At 33.6% G+C, this 18,572-nt stretch overlaps 1 protein-coding gene across 9 annotated transcripts in view; it reads left to right on the plus strand.

Moving 5' to 3' along the window:
- Positions 1 to 18,572, plus strand: part of mtd (TLD domain-containing protein mustard) — a 916,705-nt gene that overhangs the window by 782,917 nt on the left and 115,216 nt on the right. Inside the window, exon 1 of one of the 9 annotated variants that reach the window (XM_072540750.1) lies at positions 3,614 to 3,767. The exons of 7 other annotated variants lie outside the window; for them this stretch is intronic. In XM_072540750.1, coding sequence (XP_072396851.1) covers positions 3,693 to 3,767 — 75 coding nt within the window. In that variant the 5' untranslated portion in view covers positions 3,614 to 3,692. Of the gene's footprint in view, positions 1 to 3,613; positions 3,768 to 13,432; positions 13,729 to 18,572 lie in introns of those variants that run through there. One more of the 9 variants, XM_072540753.1, reaches the window with a different exon arrangement.

Consider the following 18,572-nt stretch of genomic DNA (forward strand, 5'->3'; position numbering starts at 1 on the left):
AATTTCTCGCCGCTGTTTTAACGCCCTTTTCACAAAAGTGTAAAGAAGTGACGCCTTCATAGGACACTCCCCACCAAACCATCACTAAGGCAAGAAAATGTCCTCGTTTGAGGATGTCAAAAATATCCTCTCATATATTTTCGCTGTCATGTTTCGTCCCTCAGGACGAAATGCGGGACAAAGTGCTGGACGGGACGTCCCGCGTGCATCCCTAGTTCCAGCTCATTTTTTCTCCTATTTCTGCCCCGAATAAACCTTTCTCGTGCTTTAACATCCATCATTTAACTTTTTCTGGTCCTCTTCTGATATTTTGGTTTATTGTAGCTGCTTGTTGGCTTAAAGTCTGTCTGACTATTACCTTGCAGTCCTCACATTCACGTATATTTTGTTTTATTGTCATTAAATAGTCTGTTTTAGAGTGATTGTGTCCACTTTTGTATATGATAAGTTGACTCTTTCGGAAGCACGTGTTAACAATCGCCATCTAATGATGTTGTCAGTATGGAATATATTTAATTATGCCGCCTAATTGATTATAGAAAGATTTTCAGCCAGCCTGACTTGAGGAGCAAATAGACACATACCATTTAACACTTCTTTATAAAGTAAAAATGTCACTGAAATTATTCTATTCCTCGTTCTTAAACTTCTACTACGTTCTCTGTCATTTCTATGTAACCAATTATACCAACTTCATTCCTATTGGGATTTTTTATTACATACCAAAATTTTTACCCTTCGTCTAGTTCCTTAGCCCTTTTTTACTTACCACTTTGTCTCTTCAATACAAGCAATTTGTACTCTATCTTCTTAGAAGCGCATAGTTGCATATATCAACTCCATAATTCCATAATATTACCTGTAAGTCTTACCAAGACCGTATCTTGATTTTCTTAACCTGTAATGGTGTTCCCTCTGAAAGAGTCCTCACTCGGAAATCCAAATGGAGGCTCCGTTTTTTTTTTCAAAATATTTTATCTCAGGAGATTCTATCATTTCAGTATAATTTTTGTTATGTTAAAAGCAAAATTTAATTTTAAATGTAACTGATCAATGAGGGTGCTGGGTCAAGAGAATTGGTGTTTTCCCGAAAAATTTTAATATATCTGTAAGTTAATAACTTTTATTTTAATATTTACACAGTTTACATCAGAATATGTTGAAACATTGATACTGTTGCTTTCTGCACATACGGTGATCACTATATAACATATGAGGCTATCATATGAAATGTGCTATGGATATGTACATTTAATCTAGAACCCGCTTGTTTTCCCCTTTCGAATTGGAATCGGAATCTATTTCGACTTCAACTTTCTTTTAGGTTAGGATTTCGTTCCGAAAAAAGAAAGCGTAGAATTTTTCCGAATAGCATGTTTGGTGTCATTTTCAAACTGGATGCTTTTTTTACCTCTGGTTTCAATGTTTTTAAGATATACATTATACGATTTTCTTTCACTTTGTTTAATTTTTTTTTAGAATTCTGTATAGTTTTCGTCGACACTTTACTCAAATCACTACACAGAATAACTACATCGTTCACCAACATACTTTTATTCCTTTCGTGAAGTTCACAATACACGTTGTATATAATAGGTTTTTCTCCAATCAAAAAATTTGGGCATCGTGTACTTTGGCTGCTCTTGCCCTTCATATTGCTCACAACACTAAAATACGTATTAACTCTTCGATAAAATTTTACGACTTCCTCTCTTCGCTATCGAAAAAAAAGTACTGTGTAAAAAATGTAAAATATTTACAATGTCTTTATCTGAGTCATGTAGTGTTTACTTCGGTGGCAAAACAACTGAATCCCTGAGTTGCCAGCTTTCATCGACGAGCGCGGTTTTAGGGAGGTTTAACTGTTACCTACTAACCTAAAATTATTTATTGTAATTAACCCAAATGTCAATAATAATCATATTTCTACATTACCGTGGTACATATTATAAATTAGTATTGCTTCAATACAAGTAGCTTTGTCGTAACTTTGACATTTTTCGTACGTAATTGGAAGACCTACAATAGCGCTGAAACATCACTATTACTTCTAAGAATTTACTCCCTACAATTTCGATTCTCGATTATAGTCGAATCGCTTTTAAAATATGAATAAATTAACCGTAAAACTCATATACGAAAACAATTCAAAACAAACTATATTATATATTAACTCAAAAGAAAACCGCTTGTCTACGAGTGATAACGGGAGTATGATAAGGCACCAAAGGAATATCTGAGTAATGACTCACTGCTGATTGCCACATAAACATAAAATACAAATAAACGGATTTGAATATAACAGTAACATTTATGGAGTTGCGAAACTGCAACATATACTAAACTTCATACTAACTTCTTTCTTCTTTAATTAATTACCATAATTCCATAACCACTTATAAAGGTATTATTTAAAATCCACAAGGAAACTAAGTTCCTGTAGCTGGCTGTTACCATGTATCACAAAAAATTTATTGAAAAATCCTTTATAAAATATTTAATAATTTATTTTATACAGTATTTATTATTATTACTTTATAAAGTATTATTTAAGTCTATAAAGTTTCTTCTACTTGGCCTGATTATGGGATATATATTGTAAACCCGGAAACCGGTAGCCTCTTTTTACTACCAATAAAAAATTATTTTAGATTGAGTACTTGTCTCTACACTTACCAATTTTTAATTAGTGTGGACTCACATTAACAACTTTTTTATCGTTATAAACAGATTTTACGATTTTTTCCTAAAAACTATTGTAATTCTCCGTCTGCACTACTGAATGGTCTGAATTTGCTACTAGTTCATGCTAGTGAGAAGTACTTTTTGAAATGTTTAACTCCTCGGCGTTGTTTTTCGTAACGCTAGCTGATTGCCTTTCCGAATCTCTTAAGTATTTAAGGCTAGCACCACTGTCAATGTATCTATATTCAATACATGTTTCTTTCTAATTTTTATATCGTTTAAGTTATAATCAAAATTTTCCTCTTGTTTTATTTATCTTTAAAAGTTGTACTGTTTTTCTCGTTAATATGTCCCTTAGCTATTTGTATTAGCATTTCGTTAATAAGAAGTTAATAAATAAAGTCATATAGATGTTGAACGGTTTCTGCCTTTTTGTGATATCCTTGTGTCTATCTGTCAGATATAAATTTTTCATATCATTTCAATAAGGATTCTAATCACTATGCATTTACTTATTTTGCCGATTTTATACTGTGTAAATAACTATTTTGTTATAAGGTTCTAGTTTGTTTTTATTGTCGGTCGGTATGGTTTTCTGAAATTTTAAATTTTTGAATGTTTCCTGCAGAACTTTTTTATGTCGAGGAATTTAATATGCCATTAGTTATAATTTACATAGTGTCTTTATGATTACTCTATAGCCTGCCGTGTGCCAAAATGTTTAAACTTTGAACTTTTGCGATACAGCTTTACGAGTATGTGTTTAATATGTAAATTAAAAACGCTACTTCTTTTAGATTTCTTATTTTAGTTTGTATAATTAGCTAGACCGGTTTCTTAACAAATTATCAGCGATAAACAGCAGACGGGATGTTAAAAAATTGATCAATTATTCACATTAGGTATACACAATTTCTGGCTCGTGCGTCAATCATCCTTATTGGTGAACTAATGCAGGCATCCTTTATCAAGACGATCAGTAAACCTTCGGTAAACACTGTGAAAATATGTTAAAACAAAACTGTTTTATTAAAACTATTAAACAGAATCGAAGATTTTCGGATTTATACAATGACTTTAAGGTGAGTTGATAAATTGTTTTGACATATGCTACTTCTAAGTTTATCAAATGCTATTTCTATTTCTAAATAAACTACCAAAAACTAATTTACTTCCTCCTAATTTAATACTTTCATGATAGTTGTTTAGATATCGTCGCACTTTTGGCAAGTGAATTATTTCAATAATTTATGTTATTTACAACTTGTAAGTGATATTTGAATTGTTCGTTTTTAGATTAAAATTAAGAGTTCTATCTGTTTTTAATATTTTTAAATTGCTTTGTACAGTTACCGATAATTTAATACTTGTTTGGTTGTATTTTAAATTGAATAGTTGTTTTCTAAAATATTCCTTTTTGTACTCAAGTGCTGTCTTCCCTGTTTATTCTAGGAAAAAATGTTTACATCCGTGCGTAACTACAGATAGAACGACTTTTCTATGTATTTGGGTATCTTCATCGTCAGAAGAGATATAGAAAAAAGTTTTCTACAAAAACTGTAGATAGAGCACAGCTCAACATTTTAAAATTATTTTCATATATCCAGGGTATTCCATAGATCAAGCTTTTATGTTATCGTAAATTTGAACTCACTGCATTTTTGGTTCGATAATATAAAATTTCACTATGTTATGCATCGTGCCTTCAAACCTATCGTACCTTTCACGAGAAAGTCTTGGACGTTTTGTTTGTTTCAAAATAAAGATCTTACTACTATTCAAACAAAGATCTATTTCATTTGATGAAACAGTTGCAATATGCAACTGGTACACTGAATAAACCAAAAACTGCTATTCAAGGGCACTTCAATAATACTTTGAAAGTAATATTATAACACAGTGTCCGAAATGTAGTCGGCTCAGAGCTACACTAGTGGCCAAAATTCTGGAAACTTTACAAAAATTTTAGTTGAGATATTTTCCAGGCCAAGGCAGGATAGTAACGTCATGGTTTCCCAACCAAATCCATGTGAGCAAGAAGCATCTTGCTCCCATGGATTTATTCTCGGTTCCAGCGGAGCAAAGTACGTAACCGGTTTTTAAGGTTTTTGTTTTTTCTCCACTTTGTCGGGCTTCGTTCATTCTGAAAATGTTCCTTTTTATTTATTTTTTCTTCTTGGAAGGATTCTCGTCCTGTTTCTTATTTCCTTCTTGTTAGTATCATTTCTGAAGTTTTATTAATTACTATTTAAATGAGAATAAGCCACAATTAAAGGTTTTAAGTACGTTTATTGACGTTTCAATTTTCACTTCGGAAATCGTTCTCAAAATACAAACATTAGTAAATTAAAATTAAATTAGTTAGGCTCCATTAAAGTGTAACTATATTTGTCTAGATGGGAAGTGGTGGATTAAAAGAGAAATAGGAAATCCAGGTACAAGTATGTTCATCTTTCAAACCGGTACTAAGGTGTTTTGTACACAACGGTGAGCTTTACGACGTGGGTCTATAGATTTGGGATAGGGGTATATTTAGAGAAAAATTGGGAAAGCACAACGTTGGGCGCCATTAAAGTGTAACTATACTAAAGTATAACTACTCTAGGTGGGGATTGAAAGTAGGGGATTGAAAGAGAAATAGCAAATCCAGATGAAAGTATGTTCACCTTGCAAACCAGCGTTTTTGAGGGACACAACAGTGAGATTTGGGACGTGGGTCTACAGATCTGGGATGGGGGTATATTTAGAGAAAAAAATGCGAATTGAAACGTACCAATAAAAATAACAGACTTTGTTACTAAAAGAAAGGGGAAATATAAAGTTCGCCACCTAGTCCTTTGTCGAAGGACGAGGAAAATTCGACACTTGACCTATGAGAATACTTGTTTAAGACATATTAAAAAAATGATAGATGGGCTAAAATTCACTAAAAATACCAGAATGCATACAAAGTAAGAAGAAAGAGAACCAATTTATTATCAATTTATTTATCAATTTACTAATGTTTGTATTTTGAGAACGATTTCCGAAGTGGAAATTGAAACATCAATAAACGTACTTAACCTTTAATTGTGGCTTATTCCCATTTAAATAGTAATTAATCTAACATGCAACAAGAAAATAGCTTCAGAACAATATGAAGTTTTATTATTGTGTTGACATCCTGATTCAATCTGAATTCCTTCTTCTTCTTCTATTGCCGACTGCTTTTCTGCTGGATTCCTTAGTAACCTTGATCTAGCATTTCTTTTGGTTAAGGTTAGCAGATTACCAGGCATTTTGGAACTTCTTTTACTGTTTTTTTTTTCTTGGGGGTTAAATGATAATACGACGCCACTGGCAGATTTATATCACCATAATTGATCCTTCGTCCAAAACCTCCCAAACAATTTTAACCACGCTAATTAATATATAGTTATGATCTAGTGCATATTATGCCAATTAAACTGATGTAGCGATTGTTTATATACAAAAAAATACGAAAGACCAAGGTTATCATTCCAATAACTCGTCATTAAATCATTCTTAAGGGTAATATTAGGTTTATTAAAAGAAATTATTACACCAACAAAAACACATTTTTCCCACGCTCGGCTGTAATTTCTGTGTCCATTCAATTATTACTTCATATTGTAGTTATTAGTTGTTATCAGATTGTTAAATGCATGTGACAAGTTCGAAATAAATGGAAAAGTTTTTGTTCCAAAAACATTTGGCGACAGGCATCACCGTAAGTTAGAATTTTATGAATGTTTATGCTCTTTTTAAAACATCTTTTAGAATAAATTTCTTAAAATAAAATTTCTAATAATGTTTTGAAGTCGTTGTCACCATATACATATTTTGAATTATTGTTCTTAATATTGCTAGGTGGGTTACATGTACAACTGTTTTTATCTTGAGTTAGCCCTAGACTCCAGCACAGATCAGAGGTAATGTAAGTTGATAAAACCTCACCAGCTACAGGGGGTCATGTAAGATGCCCCCATTTTCAGTTTTTATTAATCAACAAAGTTAACAGTCTATTGCATTTACCTTTATAAATACTATGAGGATTGTTTTTTAATACTGATGTCCATCCAATGTTTTTATGTGGCCATACAATGTTTTTAACAACTTTTTATTAAACTGATGATGGAATGATTCAATTCCGAAAAGATCTTCTTTAAAATAAAAATTTTAAGCTTTTAATAAGCATTTTTTATACCTTAATACACACGAACACCACATGCTTTGCATAAAAACATTGGAGTTAGCCCTAGACTCCAGCACAGATCAGAGGTAATGTAAGTCGATAAAACCTCACCAGCTACAGGGGGTCATGTAAGATGCCCCCATTTTCAGTTTTTATTAATCAACAAAGTTAACAGTCTATTGCATTTACCTTTATAAATACCATGAGGATTGTTTTTTAATACCGATGTCCTTCCAATATTTTTATGTGGCAATACAATGTTTTTAACAACTTTTTATTAAACTGATGATGGAATGATTCAATTCCGAAAAGATCTTCTTTAAAATAAAAATGTTAAGCTTTTAATAAGCATTTTTTATACCTTAATACACACGAACACCACGTGCTTTGTATTTAACAGGTATACTAGCCACTCCTGGATATCTCCACTTCATGGTTTGTTCCAGTTTCACTTTTAGTTTTTATCTTGGTTTAATCTCAAACTTTTCGGAACAATATTCTTAAGATAACACTTACTGTGAGCGTTATAGGTTTTCTAGGATTTTAACGCCTTCTGGTAGGGATCAATAGAATGGGTGATAAAGAGCCGTAAGTTTCCATTTCTTATCGTACTACTCATTCATCGGCCGGCCCAATCCACTGACTTATCGTAACTTAATGCACACAGTTATTTTGGATTTAAAACATTTACACATATTGAAGTGAGTACACTGGCCCATACGGCTATAGTCAATAGACCAATAATATATTATCGATTAAGAGACAAAACAACTACTTTTATGCAAAATTCGGTTTTTTGATAGATAGTCCTACAGCTCTTAAACTGCCTCGACCTTCTTAAGCTGTCTGCGCCATTCTGCTTTGTCCCTTGCTTCTATTTTCCAGTTTATATCCAAGTTATATCTACGCTTTCATATTCGGTTTTTACAGATCTTTCTTTAAAAAATCAATTGAGAGGATTTGCCTTTTGTTTAGGGTCCATTCCTTCGATCAGTGGCGCACCCAGGGGGGGGGCTTTGGGGGGTTAAACCCCCCCTCCCCCAGGACCCTATTCCGACACTGTTACTTACACATTTTAAGGACTCAAAATGGAGGTAACATCATAAAAAAAATTTTGGTGACCAACAAAAAAACACCCCCCCCCCTTTGGAGGCAAATTCTAGGTGCGCTACTGCCTTTGATCGATATGTGAGAACGAGGACTATATGTGTTTTATACAGTATTATACGAGTTTTTTGAGACATACATTTGTTAGCTAAGTACTTTGATATCACCTATTTGAAATTTTAATTTTCCTCTTTATTTCCCCTGATGTGTTATTATTGAGGTTAACCAATGTCCCTAGATATATGAGCTCTTTTCCCACTTCGAAGTTTTGGTCATTAACAATTAGATCTGAGTTAACATTTCCAGGTTAGTCGGCATAAATTTGGTTTTATTCTGATTTATATGTAATTCCATTCGTTATTGAGCTCGGTTAGGATTTCTGTGGTTCTAGAATTTGGACTGGTCTATTAAATATAGTTCCCATGCTATCTAAATTAGCGCCTCGTACGACTTTCTAAAAGGCTATCTTAAAAAGCTGACACGCTAGCGCCTCTCTGCCTTGACCACCTATTTTTTTAAATGTTGTTAACGAGTCGGTCTGAATTTTTACTGCTGATAGCATCTTGATCATCGTCAAATGTATCATTCATATGACTTTTCTTGGAATTCCTAACTCATTCATAGCGTTGTAAAGACTTGGTCTTATGACACTGTCATATGCCGCTTTAAAATCGAGAAAAAGATGGTACATATCTGTATTAAACTCTTGCGCTTTTTTATAATATGTCCTAGTATGAAGATCTGGTTAATCTGAGAACGTCCACGTCTGAAACCTAGCTGATATTCTTCTAGGAACGCTTCAATCTCTCATGACATATGTTTGACAATACTTGTATGCTGTAAAGGTTCCCCTTTTTGTGTAAAGGGCATATTAAGCCTAAGCTCGATTCCTCAGGCATTTGCTCCTTAGACCAAATATTACAAGTATTTTGTACATTGTCTTGGTGATATGCTCTCCACCGTTTAGAAAAAAAATTTTTAAAAATAACTTCATTTTTTTATGTTTTCTCTTGAACTGTCGAATTTAGGTGACCAGAAAGTTGAGCATTGTTTATGTCTGGGCCTCAGCAGCGTATCAGAGTTAATTTTTTTTTATGTAGTGTCAGTTTTTTGGTTCACGGCTTCCAATAGAACTTTCTCTACGATCTTTGTGTGACGAACCAAGTAACTCAGTTTCCATTAGTCTGGAAATAAAGTTTTCTATACATAAATAAATTTGAATAAGGATTTAACTTTGAAATATTGTTAAAATGTTGTCCACTTTTAAGTTAATGACGTTTTTTTATTTTATTTTATATAAAATGTCAATGAAACAATGAAGAAAAATAATAAACTTTAATACAAATTGCGGTATTAATTATTTGATTATATACTACAAAAACTGTTATGTGATTTTTATGATTGTATTAAAATATTAACTGCTAATGGTTGTTACATGTAAGTATAAAGATTATTATTTTTTAATGTTCATTTTAATTCACTTTGTTATATAATTACGTCTCACTGCCTCCTACTGAATTAATTATTTTTTTATTATAAATTGCGGCTATATTCGTGTGGTCTAGGTAGTTCAAAGGTGAGTGTATACGCCTTTGGTGCCGAATGATGTGGGTTCGATGCTCACTACAAAATACAGTCACTGTTTCAAAAGCCCTGACAAACAGGAAGTCGTAATCTGTCTAATACAGCTCCTTTATATTTAGCCCGAATCGACCTTAAACTGTAGGTCCCGTATATATGTGTACACTTGATCTTCTTCTTAACGTGCCCCATCCCTAAGGACATTGGCGATCATTATGGCCCATTTGACTCTATCTGCAGCCGTTCTAGATCCTTTAGATCTAGACCTTCTAGCCGTTTAGATCAAAGAAAGGATATTTTTGTCTGTTTCATCGATTATGAAAAAGCATTCGATAATGTAAAACACGAATTGATGATAAAATACCTACAAGTGTTGGGATTGGACGACAAGGATATAAGAATTATCGCCAATCTGTATTGGAACCAGACAGCCACAGTACGTCTTCAAAATTTCAATGAAACAGAAGATTTCTCCATTAAAAAAAGGAGTAAGGCAAGGTTGTATACTGTCTCCAATGCTGTTCAATTTATACGTAGAAAAAGCCTTCGCAGAAGCAGTGGCAGACTCTAATAAGGGTATTAAAGTTAACGGCATATTTATTAATAACATCAGGTATGCCGATGATACAGCCATAGTGGCAGATAACATCGAAGATCTTCAATGCCTTTTAAATGATCTAACTCTTGCAAGTGAAGCTCGGGGTTTGAAAATAAATATCAAGAAGACAAAAACAATGATTATAAGTAGAAATGATTACCCCAACGCAAAGATATATGTCTCTGGAGAAGAAATCGAACAGGTCAGGCAATTTAAATACTTGGGTTGTTTGTTGAACGAGGGTTGGGACCCCGAGAATGAAATAAAGAGCAGAGTTGAACAAGCCAGAAATGCTTTTTTGAGGCTTCGTAAGTTTCTGACTGATCGCAAATTGGACTTCAACCTCCGATACAAGATGCTTAAGTGTTACGTGGGGCCTGTTCTCTTGTACGGAATGGAAGCATGGACGTTAAAGGCCAGTTCCATTAACAAACTTGAAGTGTTTGAAATGTGGTGCCTGCGTCGAATGCTTAGAATATCATGGACGGACAGGGTCAGAAATGAGGAAGTACTCAGAAGAGCGGGATTACAGGATAGGGAACTTTTTAGTTATGTAAAAAGTAAGAAGACTGCATACTTGGGACACATATTACGAGGAAAAAGATATACTTTTCAGCAACTGATACTCGAAAGGAAGATAGAGGGTAGGAGAGGTCTGGGACGTAAAAAAATGTCATGGCTGCGCAATATTCGACAATGGACAGAAATCCACAGCTGTGAAATACTTCGCAATGCTGCTAAAAACAGAATTATTTAATCCTGACCATTTAACATCTCACCTGACAAGACGATGTACGGTGGACGCCTACGCAGAAATGCACGGCACCTTAAGAAGAAGAAGCAGCCGTTCTGAAAAGTTCTATTGACGTTTTCCCACTCCATTGTCTCAGATTCTTCAGCCAGGACGTGCGTCTTCTCCCCGGTCCTCTTTTGCCTTCCACCTTCCCTTGTATGATCAGCCGCATCAATTCGTATTTCTCGTTTCTTAGTATGTGACCAAAGTAGCTCATTATTCTTTTCTCTATAGTGTTGAGTATTTCTTTATCTAAGTACACTTGATACATAACACATATATCTTCAGAGGAATTCATACGCTTATAATTGATTATGACTCATTAAGATAAACTATATTCATATTATGTGGGTGCGTTAACCAATTTTTAAAAAAGCATTGCTTTGCTTTGAAGAGTTACTTAGACCCCGACATGTCCTTCTTGAAAAACGTCATTATCCGTCCGTGCGATTACTTTTAAATGAAGTCATGTAATCTTTAAACTTAGTACATAGGTTCCATCGAATTTTTTCTCAACAGGCCTTTTTTTATATTCTTATGCATTTTCTTTTTCTTGAAGCCCTAGAGTCTTTAAATGTGATACATTCGTTACATTTGGTGTTTTGTTTGAGTATTATATCGGGTCCTTCGATACTGCATTGTACCGTTACGATAAAATACGTAAAGTTGATTATTTCAAATACATTCAACGAGAAGACAAATTTAATACACTATGTCTATAAATGGAGAAAAGATTGGTCAATCTACAGTATTGGAGAGGGCACTTAAAGCAGAAGTTAGTTATTTAAAGCCTCTACGACTAGACTCATGGCCAGTTGGTTGCATTCTCGGTACATTTTAATAGTATTTTCCAAGATGTCCAACAGTAAATGACCAACCAAATCAATCAGTTTTTTACCATATCTTCTCCTCTCTTTCTTCTTCTTTAGCCTGTTTTCATCTACTCATGGTCAAAGGCCTCCCCATGAGTTCTCCAGCTACACTGAACTCTCTATTACTTTTGCTTTGATGTCGTGTAGTCACCATTTTTGTGTTCTTCCTCTACTATAACTGTGCTCGTGTGGTCTACAATGTACAGTGTTTCTCGTCCATCTTTCGTTGTCTTGTCGTGTCACGTGTTCTACCCATCTCCATTTCATTTGCGCAATTCTTCCAATTACATCTTTCACGTTCTTCCTGCTTCGCACGTCCTCATTGCGTGTATGTTCTCTCACGGTCTCCATTCCATCGGTCATAACTGGTACGATACAACTGTTGAATACCCTTTTCTTTAGATTTATTCCTATCTTTTTGGTTTTTCATCACAACACTGAGTTTTCAACTACTGCTGTCCAAGTCATTCGGATTTCGGATTCTTTTAGGAATCTCCACCGTTTGATTTTGTTTGCCTAGGTTGATCGTGTGACTAGTTGTGTAATATATATATATATATATATATATATATATATATATATATATATATATATATATATATATATATATATATATGAATTAAATGGCCTAGGAGGACAAATTCGTTAAACTTCCCATACTCTCGGTATCAATAGAGTGTTATGACTCATTTCAGCATCCCTGCTTCGTCAGGCACTCGGGCTATTCAAACTCGGAAAGTCCAACGAAGTCTTCTAAAAACTTGACCACTGCAGTGGTTAGCGTACAGAGGTGCCACCTGATTTGGTGACCGTGAACGAAAACGATTTAATAATATCGTTTTCTGTCCTCTGGGCTATACGAAATGTGTAAAATATTAAATCTTTTAGCAAAAGCTGCTATCGCTTTGTTGAATTAAATGGCATTAAACGGCCAGTTACTTTGGTTATAGCAATTTCAAGGTCACAATTAGAATCACCTAAGACTAAGAGTTGCTGTGTGTCGAGTTTTGGAAAGATTAAAAGAAGGCACAAAAGAACTGGTTTAAAACATATCAGATAACAGACAGTCTGTAAAGATAGTTAATATGTGTATGATCCAAGATAGAAACATCTGGAGAAATCTAATCGAAAATATCAACCTCATATGTACATAAAGGCAAGCAGAATGATAAAGAAAGTAATAAACCATAAACGGATATTGAAACAGATTCAACCATGACCTGACAAATGACGGTAATTTTTATTTTATTGTGATGAATATCAATAGACAAACTTCATTTGGTATTCATATTGATCTATAATAGATTCTATAATAGAAAAAAAATTTCATTGCAACAGTTTATTTATTAAAATAAATTATACACAACTTTTCTATATTGATCATCTAGGTCAACCAATTTGGGAATTCCTCCTACGATCAGATCTAAAGGAATCTTTGTAATTTAACGCATAATAATTTTTGTCGCGTGTACCGTCACTACAACCTACCTCTTTGTACAACAAATCGTCTGTAGATATGTATGTTATTTTAGAAAACGGTGTGCACGACGCAACAATACCGACAATTAATCAATCGGAAGCTCGTAGCAATTCACTTGTATTCCTTTTTTCGTCAAAATGATGTCCGGTACAGCCTTGGTGCACCCGTAAAATAATTAGTTTAACGAATAACATGGAAATTATGCGGATTTGTTATTTGTTGTCAGTTTAAAATGTGAATGATGTTTTAATAAGTGACTGTCAGTCCCTGTTGTCGAATGGAATAAAAACGAGTTTGCTTTGACATTGAGTTTGTGGTACGATTGCTGTGATTCGAAAGGAATTCGGGTATTCCAGTTTGAAACATTTTATATAAGTTTTAATAGTGCATTTCCAATATACATATAACAATTTATGGGTAAGAAAGTATAGCAATTATTTTTGTAATAACCTAGTTTCTAAAAGTGTTTTATATTAGACTCGCATATGCTGTATTTATATGTTTCACTCTTTATTCTAGATATGTGTTTGGTACCTACTAAACGCTTATACAAGCGTTGTCACTCAAATTTGGTATAGATAAGGGTAAACACATTAATGATCATATAGGTATTTGACACTGAGTCGGACACAACTACTATTTCTTTAAATTCTAAATTTTTCAAGATTTGAATTTAAATTTCCTTTAGGCCAAGGAAGAATGCTGGCGGGTCCTTAAGCACCCAGCCTTTTCAACGTTTGTTTATCTTTAAATAGGTGTGTCTTGTACCTCTTCGCTCTTATACCTCTTATCGATTTGGTTCTAGGTGAGTCCATCGGACGATATTCACGTAACGTTGTGTGTTTTTATGTGGGAGAAATAACATTGTGCTAACAACCATCATACCTTTTGAGGCTGCGAAGTTAATTTGGGATCTCTTCTTCTTATTACGCCGTCTTCTTTCAAAGGTTGGCCTTCCACAAGGCAATTGTAGCTTTGGAAACTGCTGCACGAAAGATTTGTGCGGATGAGTAGACCACCTCCTCAGGTATTTCAGACATGAGTTCTGGCGTCTTGCTACTGATCTTCTAATCATGCGGGTTCTGAGCTCTAGACTAAGGTGTGAACTTGTAAAAAATGTTTTCATGTTCATGATTTTTTCCCCTCTCGTTCGATTTATTGGTATCTTTAAACATTCTAGAATTTTAGTTTTGGAAACATTTTCCAATCTTCGTCGTCGGATTTTTATATCTTCGGTTGTTGTGTGCTCTTTTTCAACTGTTGCCGTTTGGTGCCAATATAGTTCTAAGATAATTTGCAAGTCTTGTTCGTTAATACCAATTGTTTTCAGAATTTCGATCATCTTTTGATGTTTAACGCAGTCAAATGCTTTTCCATGATCAATAAAACGTACATATTCATATTTCTGTATCGTTGTGTTAACACATTTAAGGCAACAAGAGCTTCTCGTGTTCCCAATCCGATTTGAAATCCAAACTGAGTGACACTTCGACCAACTAAATTACGCAAATATTGTAATTTCCCACACGTACATAACAGCAACGGCGTTTTATTTTCCTTTAATAAGTTAGTTAATAATTAAAATCAAGAAGGCAGACCATCGTCTCCAGTATGCCAGTAATGACCTTAACGCCTACGAAATTGAAATAATTAAAATTATAGCAGAAAAAAAGACGACAAACACAATAATTATCAGTCGTAAAAACGATATACATACATATTAATCTCTAGAGCATAATATCGCATGAAGTTTAATTTGCTTTATACGTTTTTGCATAAACGCAACTTTGTATACGGGATGAGCCGAAGAAAGACTTGGTATCGTAGAATATGGATCGATATAGCTGTGATTTTTCTTAGACCCTTCTTTCACTGGTTTCGTATTCTTGTGTTTTAGACATATCGATAATTATTACAGGTATAAAGTAGTATTTTATTGTAATTTGGATCAAAAACACTTGTTTTTCTTAGTTCTGTATAAACTATTGTAAATTGGTTTATTTAAAAATAAATAATGGGTATTCAAATTTTAGTTAACAAGCACTTAATATTTTCTTTCCAAAGACTGTACGCATCTACAAGTTTGCAATTTGCAGATGGCGTTTTAACCCATTAGCGCCCACGATTACTGAGTTTTAGAATTAATATATTTTGCTTTAGGTATTTATTAGTAATATTATTTGGAACAAAACTTCCAAATGTAACTATATTAAAAAAAAATAGAATTACTTAGATATAGATATGTACCTAAATGAGTACATTGGGCACTACAGCGTCTTAATCAATAATGAAGTAACAGAAAAAATTTATTTAAATAAAAAGTTTTAAAACAGTCTCAATACAAATAATTATATTATACTTTTCACAACTTCATCTGGCTATTTGATGACACTGAGCACACCTTAATTATTTAATAAGTTTTTTTTTTGGAAAGTGTCCTCCTTCATGTTTCCTTACGGCAAGCAGAATATTTCCAAAAGGTCTAGATTTCATATACATTGATTTGGCATTACAACCTAAATCATGTCGTACAAGTACTCTTTGAAAATCAAGAAGACTACTTTGTTGATCTTTAGCCAGCTGATACAATCTCCATTTTTTTACAACAGTCATTCATCAGTTTATAAGATTATTAAAAACAACCCACCATCATTTTTTATTTTATTTCGATCCGGTAACAACTGTTTAGTTGATGATCTTGTAAGTCTACACCACCCATGAACTTTTATAATTTTTATATAAAGCAGGTTGAGAAACATCCACTTTTGCCTTAGCAGCAGTTGTTGACCATCGTTTAATTTGTGCTAGCAGGTTCCATAGAGTCGTAATTTGCTTGCTTTCATCTTACAAATAATATAGCTTGAGCCTTGTTATATTGATTTTTATAATAACCGCTGTGTTGTTTTTTTAATTGTTTCAGCAGTGGACTCTTGAGGCTGGATGATGATGAGAGAACATTTTTTTGTTCCATTGTCTCTTACAGTTTCAGTAGCTCTAATTCCTATTCTTTTTAATTTCTCCAACAGAGCGTAACTTGTAAAAAAGTTATCAAAAAATAATGTGTGATTTAATGGGCAAGCGATGTGGTCTAACATATCCAGAACTACTTGTGACCTTAATGGTAGGCTACTTTTCTTATTAATATTTTTGTCTCCACAATAAGTATCTACGGCATAACAATAACCATTGGCACTTCATAGCAACCAATTTTTGTAGCCAAATCTAATGGGATTTCTTTTTATAAATTGATTATTGGTATGTCTTCCAAAAAATTTAAACATAGATTCATCAACACATAAATGTTCATAAAAAATATCTCACTGTCTGTAATTCTGATTTAGTCGTGTTAGCAGAGGTCGATCTTTTGCCATTTTTCATGTGCTGGTAATGCTGTATTATCATTGAAGTAAATTTATTGCTTTATATCTAGAAATATATTTCTAAACATAGATGCACAAACACAAGGCACATTTAAATCTTCGGAAAGACTCCGGTACATTCTTTTACTGGCTAGTTGGTGATATCCTATTAGTAATAATACACCTAAAATTGTTTGTATATCTGCCTTAGATACAAAAAAACTATGATGGTTGCATTGAGAAGAATATAAATTAGTTTGCGTAACTATGTTATCAATTATGTCGTCAGTGAATAATTTGTCAAATATCTTAACTTCATTTAAGTCTTGCAATTCATGTTTAACGATTTCAAACCGCTCATTCCACCCTGATGTTCATACCATACTGTTATTTGTACAAAAGTTTGTCCATTGCGGGCCTTAAGACTTGTTCTCGTAATATTTTTAACCGCATTGCCAAAAGTACATCCTCTAAGTCTTCGTCTTCACCTGAAGAGCAATAAACTGCAATTTCTCCTACAACTTCTTTAAGTAGTGTCAAATTTCCTTTTATAAGGTTATTATCCTGAATATCTTCTAAAGCTTAAGGTAAACCTTCGTGTTTTTTCCATAGAAATTTCGAACAATAATAATCTTAAAATCATCTACAGATGCCATGTCTGTAACAAAATTGTAAAATATCAAAAATACTCCCATAGTCCATTGTACTCATATTATCATCATCATCATAATTATAATTCTCATCATATTCTGGCGATTATGGTGCAGCCTCCCTTAAATAGTCGTCCTCCATTTGTGCCCACGATTGTCTAAAATTCGCTGTTCTGTGTTATGCTGTACCGGTTTGTTTTCTTATGTCATAGTCCCATCTTAAATTTGGACGTCGTCTTGGTATCTTGACGCCTCTTGGATACCACAGTGTAATTCTAGTGGGCCACCTATTGTCATTTCTTCTCGCTAAATGTCCAGCCCAGTGCCAGTTTAGAGATTTAATTGGATTTACTGATGTAATGTTTTTTTAGAGCGGCAGGCAACAGAGTCCGCATAGCCATGATGATTTCCAACTTTCGATAGAAGATGGAACTTAAAGAAGAAGAACGATTACTAATGTAATCCATTTATATGGATTACATTAGTAATCTTGGGTTTTTGTCTGATCCATTCTATTCTGATCCGTATTTCATGATTAGTAGTATACACTGATCGAATGCTTTATTCTTCAGGTAGATTGGCATCTTCAATTTGAATATATCTGCATTTCTACCAAAAGATGCCCAAGCCATTTTACTCGTACTGTTTTCGTGTAGGGGATCATCCTATTCTGGGTTTGGTTTTACAGTTTCTGCTGTGACTTTGCCGTTCCACTACTCTTTTCTTCATTCTTCTCTCTCTTTGATTGTCCTTTCTTTATTTCTAATTTCCATACTCCTTAAGTCTTCTTTTACTTGTTGTCTCCGTCTCAGTTTAGGTCAGCCTCTGGTTCTTTTACCTGGTGGTATCCATTCCGTTAAAACTTTTAACGGATTGCCCTTCTCTTTTCTCATTATTGTACTCATATAAGTAGGTACACCTAATTTTAGCAACAAATAAACCATGTTGTAATTAAAGTTCTGAAAAATTAATCACTTTTTACTAAACCAAGCCATTTACTAAACTTGTTATAAACCAACGTAAACCATTTCATGGCAAATATAAGTAAATGAGAGAAACTTACTGTATATTTACTACGTCGATGCCGAGAAAATAAAAAACGCACGTGTTGACTTCATAAACAATAAATCAAAACTAACAAACTAGCTAAATCCAGCTGGAATTATTCAACGAAATATGTTAAGGTTGCTGTCTTAGGGGTATATAGTTTCCTGTAATTACAAAGAATTGCAAGCATTTTATTGTAGATGGC

This window comes from Diabrotica undecimpunctata, chromosome 8, assembly GCF_040954645.1.
Source record: "Diabrotica undecimpunctata isolate CICGRU chromosome 8, icDiaUnde3, whole genome shotgun sequence".
NCBI classification, from domain to species: Eukaryota; Metazoa; Arthropoda; class Insecta; order Coleoptera; family Chrysomelidae; genus Diabrotica; species Diabrotica undecimpunctata.